This window comes from Sardina pilchardus, chromosome 1, assembly GCF_963854185.1.
Source record: "Sardina pilchardus chromosome 1, fSarPil1.1, whole genome shotgun sequence".
NCBI lineage: Eukaryota > Metazoa > Chordata > Actinopteri > Clupeiformes > Clupeidae > Sardina > Sardina pilchardus.
In genome coordinates, this window is record NC_084994.1 from 6,507,028 (window position 1) to 6,528,311 (window position 21,284).

Consider the following 21,284-nt stretch of genomic DNA (forward strand, 5'->3'; position numbering starts at 1 on the left):
GATCCATTTGAGTTATAAAAACAGACGAAGTGACAAACAAATAGCTTAGGCTACCATTACTCTCCTTTGATTTACTCGTGAAACCGCGATCAGAAAGATATGGCACGTGTGTCAGATGAAAGAGGAGAGCTAGAGCTATCCACAGATACCAAATACAACCTTCTAGGCCATAAAACAGATGAAGTGACAGCAAAATAATAACTTAATTTAGCTCCACTTACCCCCCTTATGTTTTTGTGTGGCATAATAGCCTATATGTTCATAATAAAACGTTATCATGTGTTTCTCTATGGCAAGGCATGCTCATAATACGGTTTTGAGATCCTAGCAAACTCCTGTATGGTATCCAATTTGAGACTCATATTGCATCCAAATTTGTTTGACAAATAAACCCTTTTTCCTTTACTTTGTTCATTGCAATGCAGTAAAAAAATATTATAGAGAATCATCATGTGAGCACGTCATGTGTGCTACTGTGGGATAAATTTTATATGTTTCCCATTGTATTAACCATTTACTATAGCTTACATATATAATTAACTCTAGTTGCCATCCTGACCTTAGGAATGTGGAGGTGACCCCATGGTGAACCCATGGCACACAAACACAAACATGGTTGAGGAGTTCTTGTAAACATTCTTATCTCTGTTAATCACCAGGTGGTTGAAGACTCACTAAAGTGTGTCTAGTGATTTTCCATGTGTGTGTGTGTGTGTTAAGGGTATAAGAACAGGCTTCGCCCACAGATGTGTGGGCTTGTTACTTTGACTTTCATGTGAGTAACATGCTCCCGCTATCGTGAATAAAGCTGCAGTCTCACACCAGTTGTCTTGGAATAATTTTGACCACATATTTGGCGACGAGGATGGGATACCTATCTCTGAGACATAGCGAGGAGGACCAAAGGCGCAGGACCCTAACCAAGTCGACTGGAGGGAGATCTCTTTGTGATCTTGGGAGAAGGCCGTCATCAGCAACCAACACTGCTCAGCGGCACCCAGCCTGGCCAGAGGGAATCCTCCTGTGACTCGGATACGGTAACACCCGTGTTTGGTGGTCACAGACAACTTGGTGGTGAGTCCCTGATTTTACATTTGTTTAAGCTTGTAAAATAGGGTGGTTGTATATACATGGTTTCCTACCTACTGTAAACAGAGGTAGAAGGTTTTCCTACCTACATAGGGGTAGAGGGTTTTCCTACCTAGAGAGAGGTAGAGGGTTTTCCGGTTTTCCTACCTAGAGAGAGGTAGAAGGTTTTCCTGCCTGTGATGGAGGTGGAGGGTTATCCTGCCTAAGGTTGAGGCGGATGATACGTATTTTCCTGCCAGATATAGTGGTAGTGGCCGTGCTGTCTATGCGTAGACAGTGCAACCGGTTCTGCGCATTGTGTGTTTGTGTGTTTTGCGCATTGTGTGTTTTGGGTGTTTGTGTGTTTTGTACTTTGGGTGTTTTGAACTTTGGGTATCTGATAAGATTGTCATCACATTTTGTTTGATTTGCTCTGATTTTAGGCGTAAGGCAATTGGCAAAATAAAAATATTAAGGAGACACTGATATGGGGAGCAGTAGAGTAAAGACATTAACCCACCAAAAGGGATAGGATGTTTAAGAGACATGTAGAGAAAATATGGATCTGAATGTATAGATGGGAGATTAGTGGGTAAAGGGAATAGGTGAAGTGAAGGGAAATTTCCTTTATCTATAGTGTGGAGCATAGAAAAGCTAAATGAATGTAGGGCTATGGAAGAAAAGGGAAATGAATGTAGGGCTATGGTAGAGAAGGGAAAAGAAAGTAGGATAAAGAACAGAAAGAAAGATAGACCTGTGCAGAAGAGAGAGAGAGGCAAAGGCTCTACAGAGGATATTATGGACTATGTAAAGAGTTCTTGTTGCTTAGAGTACTGTGGCTCTGAATGAACTGAACAATATGCTTGAAGGAAGAACATGGATGTGGCTAGGGGGGCTAACCAGAGGAGTAGACCACTTTGTATGCCACTGTGACAAAGACAATCAGAAAGAGTATTGGGATCACCCATCACAACAGCACTCTCCAACTCCTGTCTGGTCTCAACATGACAAAGCTGAATAGGACAGAGAGGTCCGAACAGGGGACCCTATGGTGACACTTCTGATTTACAACTTGAACTGTTTCCTCAACTCGCTCTGACAACAGCACAGCCTACTCAGCCAATTCTCTCTTTCTGTTAACGGGGATATTTTTTCTTGTTGAATAATAAAGAAGCAGAGATTAGTTATGAGAGTGAAGAAGGATAATAGTAAGTTTATGATAATGAAAAGTACAAGAGAAGTGCAGGGTATAGGAGTTTCAGATCAGTTAACATCAGACAGAGTTTTAACCCATGGGGAGTTAAATATGAACAACATGTAGTTAAACAACATTCCTCCTCAGCAGTGTTTGCTCCGAAGATTTACTGGACTGGGATTTAATGTGTAAATGACATCTTACAATTTCACTCACACATAATGGGGTGGGTTTAGAGGTCTGTTTTCTCAAATAATTTGGATAGGGTACATGCACACAGCCTAGTGTAGTATTAACTTCACCAGTCTTGGTCCAGGGAGATAAGGAATCACCAGAGTACTTGCAATGTGTGATGTCATCCTTTCAGGATAACCTCAGATCCGAAATACGTAGAACAATGGTACCAGTTAAGACATACAGTTAAGACTGTTGAAACAGCTGGCTAATTAGCAATTACATGTTACTACTCTGCAGATGTAGTAGACCCGTCACCTGGTCTGACATATTTGTTTGCAAACTCAATATATTCTTATACACATGTGTATTTTAATTTATTTAAGGTGTGTGTTAATGGCAAAGATTGGACACATGTCCAACACACCTTGGTTTATTTCCTATTACCATGAAGGCATATATTTTTAGAAATGGTGATTAGTAAAAGTCACCCCTGTGCAGACAGAGACAGATCTTTGTTCCCTTCAGAGAACAGCTTCTGCACAACAGGAGGAGTTTGTGACTCTTTCTCCCTAACAAAAAGCAAATATTCCACTTGTCTACTGCTCAGCCACTAACTGTAATATCAAATAATCCATCGAAGGCGCAATATCCACTATTGAAAAAGGCTGAGCAGGGGATAGAGCAAACATGTAGAGTAATACATGAGAGAGGAGTTATTGTGATGAACTCTAGCACTAGTCTCTCTAAATGCAACATGTTTCTCTGTAATCGTTCTAGAATTGCATAAATTACAATTAGAGCGGATCCTTATTGTTAGTTTCGATTTGCGTTTATTTTCAAAGGACATATTTGCCACAAAGATACAGAGTCAGCGCCTGTTTCAAACAAAGCTCTGGTATCTTGCCTCTCTATATTAATTCTGCTGTCATGAAGCGCTATTATCACCTATGTCAATAATGTTTAACTAGCAAATCCGTCGAGTGAGGTGTGCCAAATTGACACTGTGGCAATATAACATTCCTGGCCAGTGTGAGACTGGAAGCCTCCAAACAAAAGTTGCAACTCTGTCAGGAGAGAGTTAAGTATTTGGGTTATATACTAACTCCTGGCTGTTGGGCCCTAGATGCATTTTGCATCTCAGCAATAACTGCTTGTCCAGACCCAAGACAAAGCAGCAAATGTTGTGCTTCCTAGGAATAATTGGCTAATCCCTTGCTTGGATTTTAAATTAAACAGAGAGTATAGCCACTCCAAGCATATGCAAATGCCTGTTAAAAAATTGACTGACGAACTGACTTGGACTGACAAATGTGACAAAACTTTCTAGATCATTAGTGTCAACTCTAACTCTGAGGTTGCCTAATCATGACCTACCATTCTGTGTGGAAACACCTCAACATGTCCCCAGTGTTATGTCAACAGCATGAGGGTCAGCACAGACCAGTGGCTTAACTTATCTAAACAATTAGGTCCTGAATGATTCCTTATCTGAAGTTGTGACAGCAGCTGCAGTGGGATGTTAGCTTGTGCTGACATTGTGTTGTTGCATCCACTCACTGCAAATGTCCCACATGAAGTATATTCATTGCTTCTACAAGAAAATCTACGCATCTTCCACCTGCCCGTGTCCTGACATATCAGCATGTGTTATCAACCCTTACTCATATAACCCTTGCATGTTGTACAACGCTTAACCCAACTACTGTATACCAACAAGATGATGGTGATTTGCATAATTACTGTGAAGTTGTTTCTATGTGCACTAATTCTAGCCTTGACATTTCTGAAACACTTTTGTCAAATCCCAACCTAATCTTGTTTGTTAATGAATCATCTAAGTGTTTGGAGTCCGGAGAGGTAGGGACTGGTTACCCTGTAGTGAATCAATTTGATAAAAGTGAATCTCACTCCCTCCCATATTTCTCTGCCCAATCAGCTGAATTGGTGGAATTGACAAAAGGCAAATCTGTTCACATTTATATGGATAGTCATTTTAACTAGAAAATTGTTCATGATGTGCCTGTAGCAAATTGTCAACCCACACTGCAAATAGAGATGTTATCAGCTTGGTCAATAGGAGGGCTGACGCGGCAGCTAAGAGAGCCACGCAGGGGGGAGTGTAGAGAATAACACCTGAATTAACAACTGAATTTTGAAATTTGAGACAACAAAGCACAATGCATTTCTTTTTGAATTTCCAAATACCAGATATTGTTACATCTGAAGAGGCTTTAAAGGAAGCACAGAAAGCATCAAATAATAAGGAAAGACGGAAATGGAAGAATTGTATGGAAAGTACACAGACAGGTCTGTGGGTACATATACCCTGACAGCCAGGCCAGTTATTCTGAGGTTTTGTGTTCACATTATTGCTAACCTATCTCATGGCTTAGGCAATGCAAATGCTAATGCTATGATACAGACAGTAGAGAAAATCTTTTTGCACCAGGATTCACTACAGTAGCAACCATGTATTGTGCAAGGTGTATTAATGTGTCTAAAATATAATGTTGCACCTACAATGAGAGTCAAGGAAGGACATCACCCATCACCTGAATGACTGTTGAGCATATTATAATGTATGTCATTCAATTGAACAAATGTAGAGGATATGAATATTGTTTGGTGATAGTTGATATATTCTCAAAATGGCCTGGAAGTTACCCAGGAAATGCCTTATCAGTAGCTAAGGCTTTAATAAGACATGTGGTGCCTGGATGGGGAGGCCCTAAGAAACTAACCTCAGATAATGGAGAACATTTTGTGAATAAAACTTTTAAAATTCTATCAGAGAAATTGCAAATTGGCTTTAGGACCCATTGTGCATACCAACCACAAAGTGCGGTTGAAAGAACTAATTCAATGTTAATGCAATGTTGAAAGCAAAATTGACTAAAATTATAGTGTCAACAGGGATGGGCTGGGTGACAGCTTTTCCTTTGGCTTTTTTCTACCTTAGAGGTCGTTCATCAAAATCTACAGGGTTTAGCACTTTTGAGATTTTGACCGGACGTCCCTTGCCGGCTCTAGTTTACCTAACCTAAGAGATGTAGATAGGACAATGGTTACATGCGAGAACTGATTGCTGCTCTGTCTTCTGTTTCTCATCAGGTGGCGTTGGCACTTCCACAAAGTTTGCAAAGGACAAACCTAGCCAAGCCAGGCTCCTAGGAACTCATCAAAGGATTGCAAAAGAAGAAAACGCCGGCGTGCGGTGCAGGTGCCCCAGCCAGTTGTGCCACGGCTGGGGCCAGAAAGGACCTTTTCAAGAATTATCATCTACACCTACATGTATAGCCATAAGGATTTCAGAGTGGTGAAGAATCCAGAACATACATGAACTGAACTGAACATAACCAACACGTGGTTGCAAGAGAGGGTTGACAAACACATTTTGCAATAGACTGAAGAATAGACTTTTGGGGAGAATGAATGAAATATCACTAGCATCACATTAAAATATTCTTTCTCAGTTTAGCTAGATAAACGTTACAAGTTTGTTGTTTTGGTTTAATTTTATTTGGACAGTTACCTGAGGAGGGTCTAAAACACCCAAGTCAGCTCTGCTGTTGAAGACTAGGATTAAGTTTTATTTTTGGTTTTGAATAACTGAGAAAACAGAAGATGTTGATGTTTGTTTTGCTTATTATTCACCTAATCATCCCTTAAGAAAGAAGTTTGTGATAATAATAAAGTCTGTAAGTTAGCCTTCCATGCTAAATTAACATTAACAGGAAATAATGAAATATGTTGGATATTCCAAGAAAAATCTTTTCAAGTGCGAATGTTTATGTATTAAGTGTTCCCTATAGATCTTTTCAGGATTCTCTGTGCGGTCTATTGACTATGTACCAGCCCTAAATGTTTATCAACAGTGACATGGTCCCATGCCAAGTGGAACTTCTAAAGATTCAGAGAAATACTAGATATTAAGAAAGAGAAAATGATAAAACTATAAAATATACACATAATGTATTGCTGCAATAGAAATGGAGCTTCATAGCTCCACAGGGGGGAATATGTGGGATAAATTTTATATGTTTCCCATTGTATTAACCATTTACTATAGCTTACATATATAACTAGAAATGCAATTCCAAGGAATTACCAGTGCATGAAAATGCAAAAATAGATAGATAATGTAGATATGGTTACTAAGGTGTAGCTAGGGTAAACATGGTGGTTGCATAGTTTACAGAGAGTTGATAGTGTGAAGGTAGACAGTTTAAAGATGAAACATTCCAGCTCTAACTTAACTAATGATTTCTATTCATGTTAAAATGTTGATTAGCTAACTTAGGTAATGATTTCTAGCAGTTACGCTAAAAATGCTAATTATGCTAGCAATGCTAACTTTATTAACAATAGTAACCAGGTTGATTAGCTAACTGAACCGATGATTTCTAGCAGTAATGCTAAAAATGCTAACTATGCTAACAAGGCTAAATTTGCTAATAATGCTAACCAGGTTGATTAGCTAACTTAGTTGATGATTTTTTGCAGCTATGCTAAAATGCTACCTATGCTAACAATGCTAACTATGCTAACCATGCTAACTTGCTAACTTGCTAGTGAGGACTTTTATTTTGAAACATTTGTTGCTAGGGTATCCATGGTGGCCACTATCAAGAAACAAGAAGTTACTGCAGTATAATCATGTTGGTTGCTATGGAAACGGTCATAAACACTTAATTTTAATGGTTGCTATGTTGGTTGCTAGGTACATGGAGGTTTCATGTAGTTGACTGGAGGCATAGTGGATGATAACTGACAGTTGGAATGGTTGAACAGTTCAATAGTTGAGTAGTTTCAATGGTAAAATGATTTAATAGTGTATTATTGCGTTGAGGACTTTTATTTTGAAACAGTTGTGGACAGAGGAAACAGTTAACAGGATATGTCGTCTTCTGAGAGACTGTATGCTTAAAGCCAGAGAAACTGACAGTTGGTGCCCAGGTGGCCGGCCACCTGGCGTAAGATTCTAATTGCTGCCGTGATGTCATAATGAGCAATGTTAAGTCTATGGGGGAAATTGTAATAGTTTTTAACTAATAGTTTAAAAAGTATAAAAGTTACAAAGTTGAAAAATACAAAGCCCACATCGCGTGAGTAAGACCTACGCGACAAAATTTGAATGGAGTTTCTACGTTAAGCGGTTGAAGCTGAATTGCGTGCGTTAGAAGAAGAACTAGAAATGCAATTCCAAGGAATTACCAGTGCATGAAAATGCAAAAATAGATAGATAATGTAGATATGGTTACTAAGGTGTAGCTAGGGTAAACATGGTGGTTGCATAGTTTACAGAGAGTTGATAGTGTGAAGGTAGACAGTTTAAAGATGAAACATTCCAGTTCTAACTTAACTAATGATTTCTATTCATGTTAAAATGTTGATTAGCTAACTTAGCTAATGATTTCTAGCAGTTACGCTAAAAATGCTAATTATGCTAGCAATGCTAACTTTACTAACAATGCTAACCAGGTTGATTAGCTAACTTAACCGATGATTTCTAGCAGTAATGTTAAAAATGTTAAAAATGCTAACTATGCTAACAATGCTAAATTTGCTAACAATGCTAACCAGGTTGATTAGCTAACTTAGTTGATGATTTTTTGCAGTTATGTTAAAAATGTTATCAATGCTAACTATGCTAACCATGCTAACTAGCTAACTTGCTAGTGAGGACTTTTATTTTGAAACATTTGTTGCTAGGGTATCCATAGTGGCCACTATCAGGAAACAAGAAGTTACTGCAGTATAATCATGTTGGTTGCTATGGAAACAGTCATAAACACTTAATTTTAATGGTTGCTATGTTGGTTGCTAGGTACATGGAGGTTTCATGTAGTTGACTGGAGGCATAGTGGATGATAACTGACAGTTGGAATGGTTGAACAGTTCAATAGTTGAGTAGTTTCAATGGTTAAATGGTTTAATAGTGTATTATTGCAGTGAGAACCTTTATTTTGAAACAGTTGTGGACAGAGGAAGTAGTGAAACAGGATCTGTAGTCTTAATGAGATTGTATGCTTTAAGCCTGAGACAGAAGGTGCCTCTCATAGCGTTTACGCGTCCTCTCTCGCTCCTCACTGATCTACATAAAGAATGATGGAGCGGCAACAATGGGATAGTCTAGCCCTTCTTCTATCTGTCTTTATGTAGATCATTGAGGATCGAGGAGCGAGGGAGGACATATAAACGCTGCTTGAGAGGGACCCACAGTAAATACTTTAAAAGTTGTATGTAGATAGTCTAATTAATGTTGATAGACAGAATGTTTAATGGATGTTGATAGGCAGATTGTTTAATAGATATTGATTGACAGTTTAATGGGTGGATGAGTGAATGGTCTGAAGAAGATGAATGGATAGAAGGTTGGATGGAATGTGCCTTATATTCTTGTTAAGAGAGACACTGATACAGCTCTCTGAGAGTAGTTGACACAGGTGTAATCAATTTAACTGGCTAGTCTTAAGAGAGCCAGAGTACTCTTAAAGCCTGCGACAGAGTAAATAATTTAAAAGTTGAATGTAGATAGTCTAATTAATGTTGATAGACAGAGAGTTTAATGGATGTTGATAGACAGATTGTTTAATAGATGTTGATAGACAGTTTAATGGGTGGATGAGTGAATGGTCTGAAGAAGATGAATGGATAGAATGTTGGATGGAATGTGCCTTATATTCTTGTAGAATGGAGAGACACAGCTCTCTACTGAGAGTAGTGGATACAGATACAGGTGTAATCAATTTAACTGGCTAGTCTTAAGAGAGCCAGCCTGAGACAGAGTAGATTGTTTAAAAGTTCAATGTAGAGCGTCTAATTGATGTTGTAAGTAAGTAAGTAATATTTATTTATAAAGCACGTTTACAACAGTTCACACTGACTAAAGTGCTGTACATAGTGTAATAAAAATAGGTAAAGAAATAAAGAAATAACATGTTGTTGATAGGCAGACTGTTTAGAATGGGTGGATGAGTGAATGGTTTGAAGAAGATGAATGGATATAAAGTTGGATGGAATTAGGAGGACTTATTTTGATACTGTTGTGCGCAGAGGATACAGGGGAACAGAATATGTAGTCTTCAGAGAGGAGCCTGAGAGAAACTGACAGTTGGTGCCCAGGTGGCTGACCAGCTGGGGTAACATTCTAATTGCTGCCGTGATGTCATAATGAGCAATGTTAAGTCTATGGGGAAATTGTTAATAGTTTTTAATTTATAGTTTAAAAAGTATAAAAGTTACAAAGTTAAAAAATACATTGCGCTGATGTCCTAAGCAAGACCTTCGTAACACAGTTTGAATGAAGTTTCTACGTTAAACGGTTCAAGCTGAATTGCGTGCGTTAGAAGAAGAATAATAAGAAGTAGTAGAAGAAGAAGAAGAAGAAGCCTAGGGATAACAGTACAGTGCATTTTCATGCACTGTAATAATAAGAAGAAGACCGAGGAAGAACAGTACAGTGCATTTTCATGCACTGTAATTAACTCTAGTTGCCATCCTGACCTTAGGAATGTGGAGGTGACCCCATGGTGAACCCATGGCACACAAACACAAACATGGTTGAGGAGTTCTTGTAAACATTCTTATCTCTGTTAATCACCAGGTGGTTGAAGACTCACTAAAGTGTGTCTAGTGATTTTCCATGTGTGTGTGTGTGTGTTAAGGGTATAAGAACAGGCTTCGCCCACAGATGTGTGGGCTTGTTACTTTGACTTTCATGTGAGTAACATGCTCCCGGTATCGTGAATAAAGCTGCAGTCTCACACCAGTTGTCTTGGAATAATTTTGACCACACTACCACGCAAATAAGTCAGGTCAGATCAGCTCGTGTCACAAATATGGAGTGCAAAAAGTGTCAAAAAGTACGGTGGTCTAAAGGGGCATTCACATACGTCGCTACTCGCACATCGCTCCTCGCTTCCGTTAACTGTCAATCATCTCTATTCTACATTCTGATTTGGTACTCGCTTCACTCGCATCGCTGGAAGTTAAAATTATTTTAACTTCGTACCCGCCCACATCGCATCGCTAGTCCTCGCATCGCCTGTCCTGGCCACATTCAGCTAGAACACATTCACTTAAAGGAACACGCCACCCCCAGGTGAAATTGGGTCACTCCCCGCAGTCCCTAGAGTTGGATGAGTGAGCCAAAGCGTTTTGTAGCCGACCCAGCCACTGTCCTAATCTAGAAACGCCCCGTTAGCCTTATCTTAGCATAGTCGCTGTATTCCAAAGTGTCCGGTTAGCATGTCGTTGCAAAAGTGAATCAAATAACTCAAGATTTTTTATAAGTATTTCTCGTAACTTGTACATTCACATCGAGTGCAAATACCAATGCAAATTCACACGAAGGTATTTACTAGACCAATTTAGATGTGGAACTATTTTCGGGCATTGCACCGTCAAAGCACAGCTGCCAGGCGCAAAGACACCACCAGCATCTGAAAACCCTCAACTTCTGTCAATACGTTAGCAATGTATAATCAAAGCCATCGATATCTATCGATGGCTTTGTGTATAACCTAAGGAAGTGTAGCGCCGAGGAGAGGTTAGGAGACAGGGGATGTCGTTTCAAACTCCGGTAATTTATTCTTGCTAATAAATTGTACAGACTAACACATTGAGGGCAGCAGGAGGTGTCCACTCAAAAACAACAAACTCACTGCTAAATCACGCCAATCGCTCGTCAATCACTCTACACAACTCACTCGCACGTAATTCACTTCAACTCTGATAAAACTTAGTAAACGTCTAGAACCCTTATTCTAATCCCTCCCCTATCAATAACTAGCCTATCTGATCCCCTAAATATTCCCCCAAATCATCAGAACTGATTGACACATTCTATGACACAGGAAGGAGAGGGAGACACAGACACAGACACACACACACACACACACACACGCGCGCGCGCACAGACCGGGAAAACAGGAGACACAGGGGAAACAAACAGAGCAGTCCAACAGGGGGGCGATAGCCTCGGCGCTACAGAAGGATAGAAATTATAGGCTACTTACAGGCACGGATGATGAACACTGTTCTGCCTCTGTACTGAAAATGTATGGGATGGCTGTATCCTTCAGATGTAACAGCATCTTTCTCGTAGCATAGGCTACTGCATTTTCTATTCGTAGTCCTCCGGTTAGAAAATTATGCTCATTGCAAACACAATATCGATTGATTTTATCCACTGGTGTTTTTGCAGGAATGCCGAGGGCAGCAAGCCAAAGATTTCTTTGTTCCAATGGTTTTGGAATTCTGTGAAACATTATGTTCGTGTAGTCCTCTGCTTGTTATCGCAGCCCTTAAAAGCAGTTATCGCAGCGCAGCAAATAATCATTTTCCTCAATAGATGTTAAAATAATTTTAATGTAACTAACAACCTTACTGCAACTTCTTCTCTTACTGCAACTACATGGTCATAGTTATGGTGTATTGAAGCTGCGGTGCTGTGTGGTGTCTTAGAAAAAGCCCACCTGTCACTGCCTAGTAGCGGAAAACTTTGTAGTCACGTTAGTGTATTGACGGAAGTTGAGGGTTTTCAGATGCTGGTGGTGTCTTTGCGCCTGGCAGCTGTGCTTTGACGGTGCAATGCCCGAAAATAGTTCCACATCTAAATTGGTCTAGTAAATACCTTCGTGTGAATTTGCATTGGTACTTGCACTCGATGTGAATGTACAGGTTACGAGAAATACTTATAAAAAATCTTGAGTTATTTGATTCACTTTTGCAAGGACATGCTAACCGGACACTTTGGAATACAGCGACTATGCTAAGATAAGGCTAAAGGGGCGTTTCTAGATTAGGACAGTGGCTGGGTCGGCTACAAAACGCTTTGGCTCACTTATCCAACTCTAGGGACTGCGGGGAGTGACCCAATTTCACCTGGGGGTGGCGTGTTCCTTTAACATTGACAGTTCTCGCTCAGAGATGGGCGAGTAGCGACGTATGTGAATGCAGCTTAAGGGTGACTGTGTCGCTCAAGATAAAATCATCATCATTTATCAAATAAATATGTTTAAGACTAAGATTTCAAATTGTTTGAGGTCTATATCAGAGTGTGTCAGTCACAATATGCCAATTTGTTTAAATTCATACCTACAAAACACCGTGACCGAAATTTTACTTTTTTTTTTTACTTTCAATCCGACCTACCATTTTTTTGTTTTTTGGCTGTTACTGCAAACAACAATATTTTTAAGGATGGTTCTATCCCGAAAAAGGGAGCCTTTCACACTTAATAGTCTAGTCGTAATTTCTTGAACCCAGAAATGTTGAGTACCCTAAAGTTTTATTGCAGAAATGTCATCTATAGGCCTAATAGATGGAATTTAACTTGGTTGCCTAAAGTTGCACTTTGGGCAATTTGCATAATTAGCACAAATATATAGGCAATTAAGGTGAATAGGGTGCAGGTGAATAGGGTAAAAAATTTAAATAATAGATATCACTATGAAACTTTCTTAGTTGGTTACTTGTGCTAAGATGAGAAAAAAATGTGTTGCATGTTTTTTATATTTTAATGTTTACATATGCAAATGAGGCCATGTCTCATTAAACATGAGCTTATTTGCATACTGACAAAATCAGATTGTTTAATAATAAAGTCATGCTCAAAATATTTTTTTCCAAGGGTAACATGTGTACTTGGGGTCTGAGTTGGTGAGAACCTTTAAGGAACCTGTCAGGAGGCAGTGTTGACCTATGGACAGACGGATTAAGAAATTAGGTGCTCCATGCAAAATAACTATAACAGCATGCACACACACGCAAACCTACAAGAACTGTACATAATATGCAAAATAACTATATCCAGCATGCACACGTACACAAATACACATTAACTATATACAAGAACTATACAACATATAAAATAACTATGACATTTTAAAGGCACAGGAGCAAGATGTTTTTGTACGGTCACAATTATGACAATTGGGATTAAATGGGTCAATGGGTTAACACTGCCTCCTTACCAGGTTCCTTTAAAGGTTTTCACCAACTCAGCCCTCCAAGTATACATGTTTACTTTGGAAAAAATAAACATTTTGAGCCTGGCTTTATCACACTATCTGATTTTGTGCGTATGCAAATTAGAGCCTTTTTTATGAGATATGGCCTAATTTGCATATGTAAACATTAAAATATAAAAAACATGCAATACATTTTTTTCTCATCTTAACACAAGTAACCAACTGAGAAAGTTTCATAGTGATATCTATTATTTTATTTTTTTTACCCTATTCACCTGCACCCTATTCACCTTAATTGGCTATATATTTATGCTAATTATGCAAATTGCCCAAAGTGCAACTTTAGGCAACCAAGTTGAATTTCATCCACTAGGCCTATAGATTACATTTATGCAATAAAACGTTAGGGTACTCAACATTTCTGGGTTTACTATTGGGCCTATGGGGATTACGACTAGACTATAAAGGAGCCACACCACTTTTATGACAAGACTATGCTGCTCTGTTGACTCGGTTTTGTTACAGGCCAATTATCAGCTCTGTCTATCATTGGTGGTAGGTGTAGAAACGTTTGCACATTTGAAAAATACCATAATAATGCTGATAACCGTGATAATTATGGTCACTATAACAGTCACGCTCATACCATTACATCTCTATATACCTGCCACCTACACCAAAAGCTTGCATGGAGTTCACCCCATGCACAGTATCAAAGGATGCAGTACACAGAGGTGATCAGTTCCTTTTTTTTTAACCATCTTAGCAGAAGAACCCTATGGCTTATTTATCCACACTGACAAGGGCTCTAAATATTATTATAATAATGAGGATATATGAGTTGAACTGTCCTTACCTGCATCACAGATGGTACTGCACAGATGAAGTATCACCCAGACACATATCCAGTGCTTGGACAGCCAGCTGCACACACACGCCATAACCAGCAAAAACGCTTGAATACCTACAGTCCACAAATACAGTTGGCATAATTCACTGCAGGCTAACTTGTGTAACCCCACAATCATCAGTCTGTGCAAACAGTGTTTGAGATGATTGTGAGCACATGTAGCAGTTTACACAATCATCAGTCTGCGACTAAATTGAGGGGCTTAAATGGCCAAGTGGATCAAGTCACACAAGGCTAAAAATGAAATATAAGACAGATGAGATACTGAGGGAGAACACTGTGAAATGTACAACCCCTGCTATGATGGCCTTTGATCCCACTGTGTCCCTAACTGAGGTTCATTCTTATTAAACAAATTTCTTCTGCATGAAGCATATTGTCTCCTGGTTGCTGTTGGAGCTACCGTTGGATGCAGCATGCATTGTGATTTGTTCTAATGGTATCCCTGGACAGTTAACCCGAGATCCACTTAGATCACAGGTGTCAAACTCAAGGCCCGCGGGCCAAATGCGGCCCGCCACATCATTTCATATGGCCCGCGAGAGCTTACAGGGTCTGATGCAGTATGTGGCCCGCGAGAGCTTTAAAGGTCTGATACAGTTTTTGCGTATAGGCAATACACTGCAATACAATGCACGCACGTGAGACTGACAGGGAGGTAACATCAACCACCTTCCTCTATGATCAGTGTAACTGGCTACATCAGATGTGATAGCAACGCGAACGTGTGAAAACAAAATAGACCAGTATTCTAAACTATTTTAGCGAACGGAGCGCCTAAATTACGCGCTCGGTTTAGCCTGCCTGTGAAACGCATGATTGTTTGAAGTGCGTGTGGTTCTTTGAGAGGGGAATCGATGTAAGTTACTTTGATTTCAATTGGTAGTTGTAAACTACGTGATACATTTACGTCTACGTTTAAAAAGCATACATAATTGTGTGTAGTCCTATCCAAAAAAATCCAGCTTCAAAACCTTGCTAATCGAGCAAATGATTGTTTGGCCAAAAGTGAGCCTATTCCGACCGAGAAAAGGTGCATTCAGATCAGGCAAGCATAGGTAGGCTAGAAGTTTGTTGTAATCCTGTTGCTTTGCATTTTCATTTCGGTTCAAAACGAGCAACGTAGAATACACACAACACCTTTCAACTTCAAAGAAAAAGTCCGCCGGGAACGTTCGCTTCTACTGTATGTGTATAGAACGGTGTAGTGATGCACTTTTTGACATGTCAGTTTGTTTGCATCACTGGCTAGATGTAAAACTGCATTTCGTTACTGGTATTTCGCTTGTGCAATGACAGTTAAGTTGAATATACTCGAATCTAAAAAAAAAAAAATCCATGGCATGACCTCTTCCTGACTGACCAGTGACCCTCATTGAAAAGTCAAACTGTATGGAACTGACAGAGGTTTTTGTTTTGTTTTTACAAACATAACAATAATAAAAAGAACATGTCATGCTGATACCTTTTGCTCTGATTTTAGGGAAGTTCTATACCGATGCTAAAGATTTTGCGGCTGGTGCTACAAATCTTATAGTTACATCTGGCCCTTTGAGGGCAACCATTGTGCTGATGTGGCCCTCGGTGAAAATGAGTTTGACACCCCTTTAGATAAACATAACCCTAGGACCAGTGAAAATCCTACCCTTTTTGGTCATCCATATCCATCCATAAGTTAAACCCTAAGGGGGAATTTTTTTATGTCACACAAAGTGCGTACCAATCAGCTCCAAATGGTCTGAAACATACTCCTACACAATATCTCAAACCATGATTTTGGCCTCAACACAAGCAAATTTCAGTTTTTTTGTTTTTTTCCCAATCGTTTCAATGGGAAATAGTTTTTTTGCGAACAACTCTTGAACGGAAGGTCGTAGACTCAATCTGATTTGCTCCATCAGACATAATTCGACCATGAGGATCAAGCAAGAAGTGAAAGTTTATTTCTATGACCTTCCGTTCTCTAGATATTGCCTTTTTAAAGTTTATTTCCTGTTTTAAACCAACTTCCGGTTATCACAGGATATTAGGGACACAGTGGGTTCCAAGGCCATCGTAACAGGGTCAAACATTTCAGTGTTCTCCCTCAGTATCTCATCTGTCTTACGGTGCAGTCAGACGCTTGCGTCCACCAACGTATGCCTCATTTTGTCACATTTCCATAAACGCGAACTGATTGGTTTGTCAGTGTTCGAAAATTTGCATTAACGGAATTTCATTGGCTGGTGCTTGCGCGATCCGTCAAAAGTTGAACATTTCTCAACTTTTTAGCGGAGGCAACGTATCCCAGGCAACGCATTGGACCCACAATTCAGTGCGGCATGAAATGAAGTCCAGCCAATGTAAAGTGAATGGGAAAATAACGGACAAACGTTGGCGGACGCAAGCGTGTGACTGCACTGTTATATTACATTTTTAGCCTTGTGTGACTTGATCCACTTGGCCATTTAAGCCCCTAAATTTAGTTGCCTTTTTCATTTTTGACAACTTTTGGACATATTTTAAGGGATCACTAAAGAGTAAAAAATGGGATACAACATTTTTATCCTATTTACAGGATGGCATTCTGATCCCTCAAACAGACAAAATGGGTTTACACCCCATATTGTCCTTCTAAGAGGTTCATACAAATCAAACCAACACCTCCTTCAGCAAAGACTATTTTTCATTTTTTCTAACTTCAGACATATGGTAGCCTTAAGAGAGGAGAGGGGTTTAAAAAAAAAAGTGGTGCTCATTAAATACAGGAATTTTCAGCCTTTTTTTAGGACACGTCTAACCACATTTGAAGAGCCATATCTCAGAAACTAAACAAGATACCCAGCTAAAATTTTGGTTTTCTTCTAATGAGACATGGAGGAACATTTGGACCAAAAATCAGGAAAAACTGAGGACCATGGTGTCGGACCTGTTCCAACTGATATGGAATTGCCCAAGAGCTACTTGACATGGGCTCACGTGAGCTCTCAAACACTGTCCACTAATCTATGTATGTGCTGCATCCCTCTGCTTTAAGCATCTAGTGTTTATGTTGGCTAACTGTATCTGGATGTGGTGCTATCAGAGCAGGAAGTTAGATATGGCGCATGATGACATGTAGTGATGCATCGTATTAAAAAAAAAAAAAAAACGCCATTTAAACGAAGCACCGAAATGAGGCACCGAAATTCACGTTGTTATTCGGTATGGTTACTACCGTTTGCGTCGGCACCGGTTCCATACTAGAACCGTGTTTCGGTGCCCAACCCTACTGAAGATCGATCACAGTGGATCTAGTTTGCAAGCGGTGCAGGGAATAAATATGCTTACTTCTTACATCAAGGATGGAAAACATGTGAACGGTATGATCCATTTACATTGGATATCGCTATATAGACTAACAACAATTTTGCTAGTGCTAGCTTGCTAAGTCTACCGTCCTGTTCAGAGTCTATAGCGACCATCAGAGTCCCTAGCAACCTTGACGAGACTGACGAGATAACAGTGCAATCTTGGTTAATGTTAACATACTACTCAAACGCTAACGTTAAAAAGTTGATTTTCACAAAAAGATAGTTTTCTCCATTTTTTGGTCAAAAACAGTGTTTTTAGCAAAACTAACCCATGTTCTACTGACGATTACTAAAGAACGGAAAACGATAGAAACAAACCGTTTTTTCCTGGTGAAAGACGAGTCTACTCATTTGGTACCTTCGGTGTTTACATAGTCATAAAGCTCACCATTCGGTGGATCTTGGAAAAACAGTCAAAATGCTGTAAAACGTCTGGCAGTATGGAGAGCTCTGCACTGAAAATGGCTGGCAGCCAATGAGTTAAATATCGGTATATCGCCCAGCCCTAGCCCAAGGCCTTAACAATAGTAATTTTAGTCACGCAATAAGTATTATCTAAAAGCTATAACTATAATTTCTGTTAAAATCGCTTTTCCAGGGTTTCTCTATTCTCAGGGCTAAAACAGGTAGTGCAACCCAAACATTTCAATGTTTAAGTGTCACTGCACCCTAAAATATGTTTTTTTGAGCTGTTGATTGATTGAAAATACTCATAAGTGGTGAACTACACGATTACGAAGGTTAATATTGACAAAAATCGTGTTTCTCGACAAAAGTAACATTTTGTATGATTGTGTATTGGAGATACTGCTCTCCGTGCCATCTACAGGTTGAAACATGCCATGGCATGTTGGTCCAAAATACTATGCTGGAATGCTGACGTTGTCCTGCACTTCTCGTCCAACATTACATCACCGGGTCGTTACAAATTAGGAATGAAACGCCCCAACACCTGCTACCCTGATTAGCCTACCTGTGATGTCTGTAGCACTCATTCCCAGATTGACACGAAATCACCATGGTTGATTGGCTGCAGCAGGGCTGCACTCCCTTCCAAATTTCAGAACGTCCTGCCCATAGACCTCTGAAGTTCGCCTACAAAAAGGATCCAAAGCTGCCATCTTTGCCCATATAAGGAGATCCGGGAGTTAATTGAAGCTAACTGCCTATGGCAAGTTGCATGGTAAGTTAGCTCTGGGGTAGCAAAGATCAAAGTGTGCCGTCTTCACCTACCGAAGATCACAGTATCCACTAGACAGCAGTGGACAAAACTGTGTAGTGAAAAACATCTGCATTTCCAATGTCATCATCCCCGCGAGAGTTTAACAGGTGCGATAATTGAAAATCCCCATGTTATTTTCCCATAGAAAAAATCTCAAGATACCGGATCTCCTTATTTGGGCAAAGATGGTGGCTTTTTTGTAGGCGAACTTCAGAGGTCTATTTTGAAAGCCTTTTTCAGAAATGTGAAGTGGGTGGAGTTATGGGGTGAAGTGACACTTTAAAGGAACCGTATGTAAGATTCTGGCCGAAACTGGTACTGCAATCACTTTCAAAATATTGTAGAGTGGTGTATCCCCTTTAGACTTTAAACACATTAACAGAAAGTGAGTTATTTAGGGTTATTTGTTTGATGCCCTAGGGAATGAAACTCAATTGTCTGTAAAACCAAAGTCTTTTTAAAGCAAGTCACGTCACTCGGCAGCCATATTGGCCATGGGGTCGGGCAGCGACTTTGACCGGAACAAGACCAGGCTCTATCTAAATGAATGGGGAGAGAGCTGGATGTCCATATTCCGAGGTGTAAGAGACATAAAAATCACATGTTTGAAATCGCGATGAAAATCTGACTAAAATCGCTGAAAAGGTTTGGTGGCTTTGTATCAAATTAACGCTTAAAAAGCCTTTTTCTTACTGGTAATTTTGGACTGCGCATGCTCTATTCTTCACGACGCAGCTTTCAAAAAGCGTGACCGCCAAGGATCGGCCAAATGATTGGAGCAACGGCACTGGAAGAGGCGGGACATGTGCAACCATAGCCAACCGGTGTAAACAACCGCCATCTTTCGCGTTACGAAGTTACCCCATGCTTTTCAATGGGCGATTTTTCCAGTGCAGTGTCTCCTCATATATAAGTGTCTCTGGTAAAACGTCTCTCACTCATTTGACATTCTGTGGTCGAGAGCACTCACTGTCCCGCCCACTACACCATCTGATTAGTCAGTACAAATCCAGGCGATCCCATAGGAGAGGCAGTCAATGTAGCTCTACACTGAGTGTTTTCGTGGACGTATCGTGGAACCAGTGCAATCATTTTGACTTTCTCTCTACGGAGTTATTCTTGAAAGTAAGGTAACAGTTTTGTTGAAACGCTACTGAAGTTGTATAAGCACAACTTTGCAAGCTATTTGATCCGGTTCCATAAGTTGGCTAAAGCGCTCGTGTCCTCCATGTAGCTAACTCCAAGTGATGCACGTTAGTGATATGGTGTTTACTAGATAGTTTATCTTACTTTAAACTTTACAAATAGAGCCTTGATAGCCTAGGTGACAGCCTAACTAGGCCTACCGCAACATAATCCAAACTTTTGACAGTTGTAAAATGTAACGTGAAGTTCAAATGTGTCACTGTTTGGGAGTAGCCTGTCGTTTTGGGAGTATGCTAACGTTATAGCAAAGATACATACCGTCTCTGGTTATAGCAAGGCAGGATTTTGTCACGTTCGGTAATGAACAAGTCTCAGTGCGATAACGAACGTCAAATAGCTGGTCTTGTCGAAAAGGTCTGGCGGAAAAGACAAGGGCACCCAGGGCCATCCGTAGTAAATTCGTCCTGGTTTAAATCTTGGCCTAATTAGCTTAAGCTAACTATCAGGATGCCTTTTTGGCTCACACAAGTAGCTAGAACGGATAGTTCTGGTCCTTGATTATGAATGGTTGAATCGAAGATTGTCTAGTTTGTCAACCGTCCCTGGTTGAATTGTGTTTGATGCATGGTTCGATGCCGTTGTAAATTATAAGCACAACTTTGCAAGATATCTCTTTGATCCGGTTCCATAAGTAGGCCAAAGCGTTCGTTTCCTCCATCTAGCTAACTCCAAGTGATGCACGTTACCGATATGGTGTTTACTAGTTTATTTTAGCTTACAAATAGAGCCTTGATAGCCTAGGTGTCAGTTTAACTCCTGAAACATAATCCAAACGTTTGACCGTTGTAAAACGTAACGAGAAGTTCAAATGTGTCACATTTTGGGAGTAGCCTACCGTTTGTGAGTAGAAGCTAGCTAATGCCTCTATTAGTGGAGGACGTAAGTTTGAAACCACAACGAACTTATTCTGCCTAACTAAAGGAGGATGTTTCTCCATGGACATCTAGAAAGCAGGAGAGAAGATGACAGAGCTAGAACTGGCCGTCTGCTTAGCTGGTTAGCAAGGTAGGTTAATGTTATTCAGTTGTGGTGATTAATTGCCTTTAAATTGAGTGAACCATCTATCTATTCAAAATAATCTAAACGTTTCCCCTATCTGGAAATACGTTAGTTTGGTGCCACCGATTCATATGAGCAGTCGTGCAATGTGTGTGTGATCCAAGTGAAACCATACGAGGCTAGAAACAACGATATTTTT

At 39.9% G+C, this 21,284-nt stretch overlaps 1 protein-coding gene across 3 annotated transcripts in view; it reads right to left on the minus strand.

Moving 5' to 3' along the window:
- Window positions 1–21,284, minus strand: part of LOC134082118 (butyrophilin-like protein 10) — a 65,285-nt gene that overhangs the window by 16,996 nt on the left and 27,005 nt on the right. For 2 of the 3 annotated variants that reach the window (XM_062537773.1, XM_062537766.1), the window contains exon 2: window positions 14,273–14,380. The exons of the other annotated variant lie outside the window; for it this stretch is intronic. In XM_062537773.1, coding sequence (XP_062393757.1) covers window positions 14,273–14,380 — 108 coding nt within the window. The remainder of the gene's footprint in view (window positions 1–14,272; window positions 14,381–21,284) is intronic. 3 annotated transcript variants of the gene reach the window in all.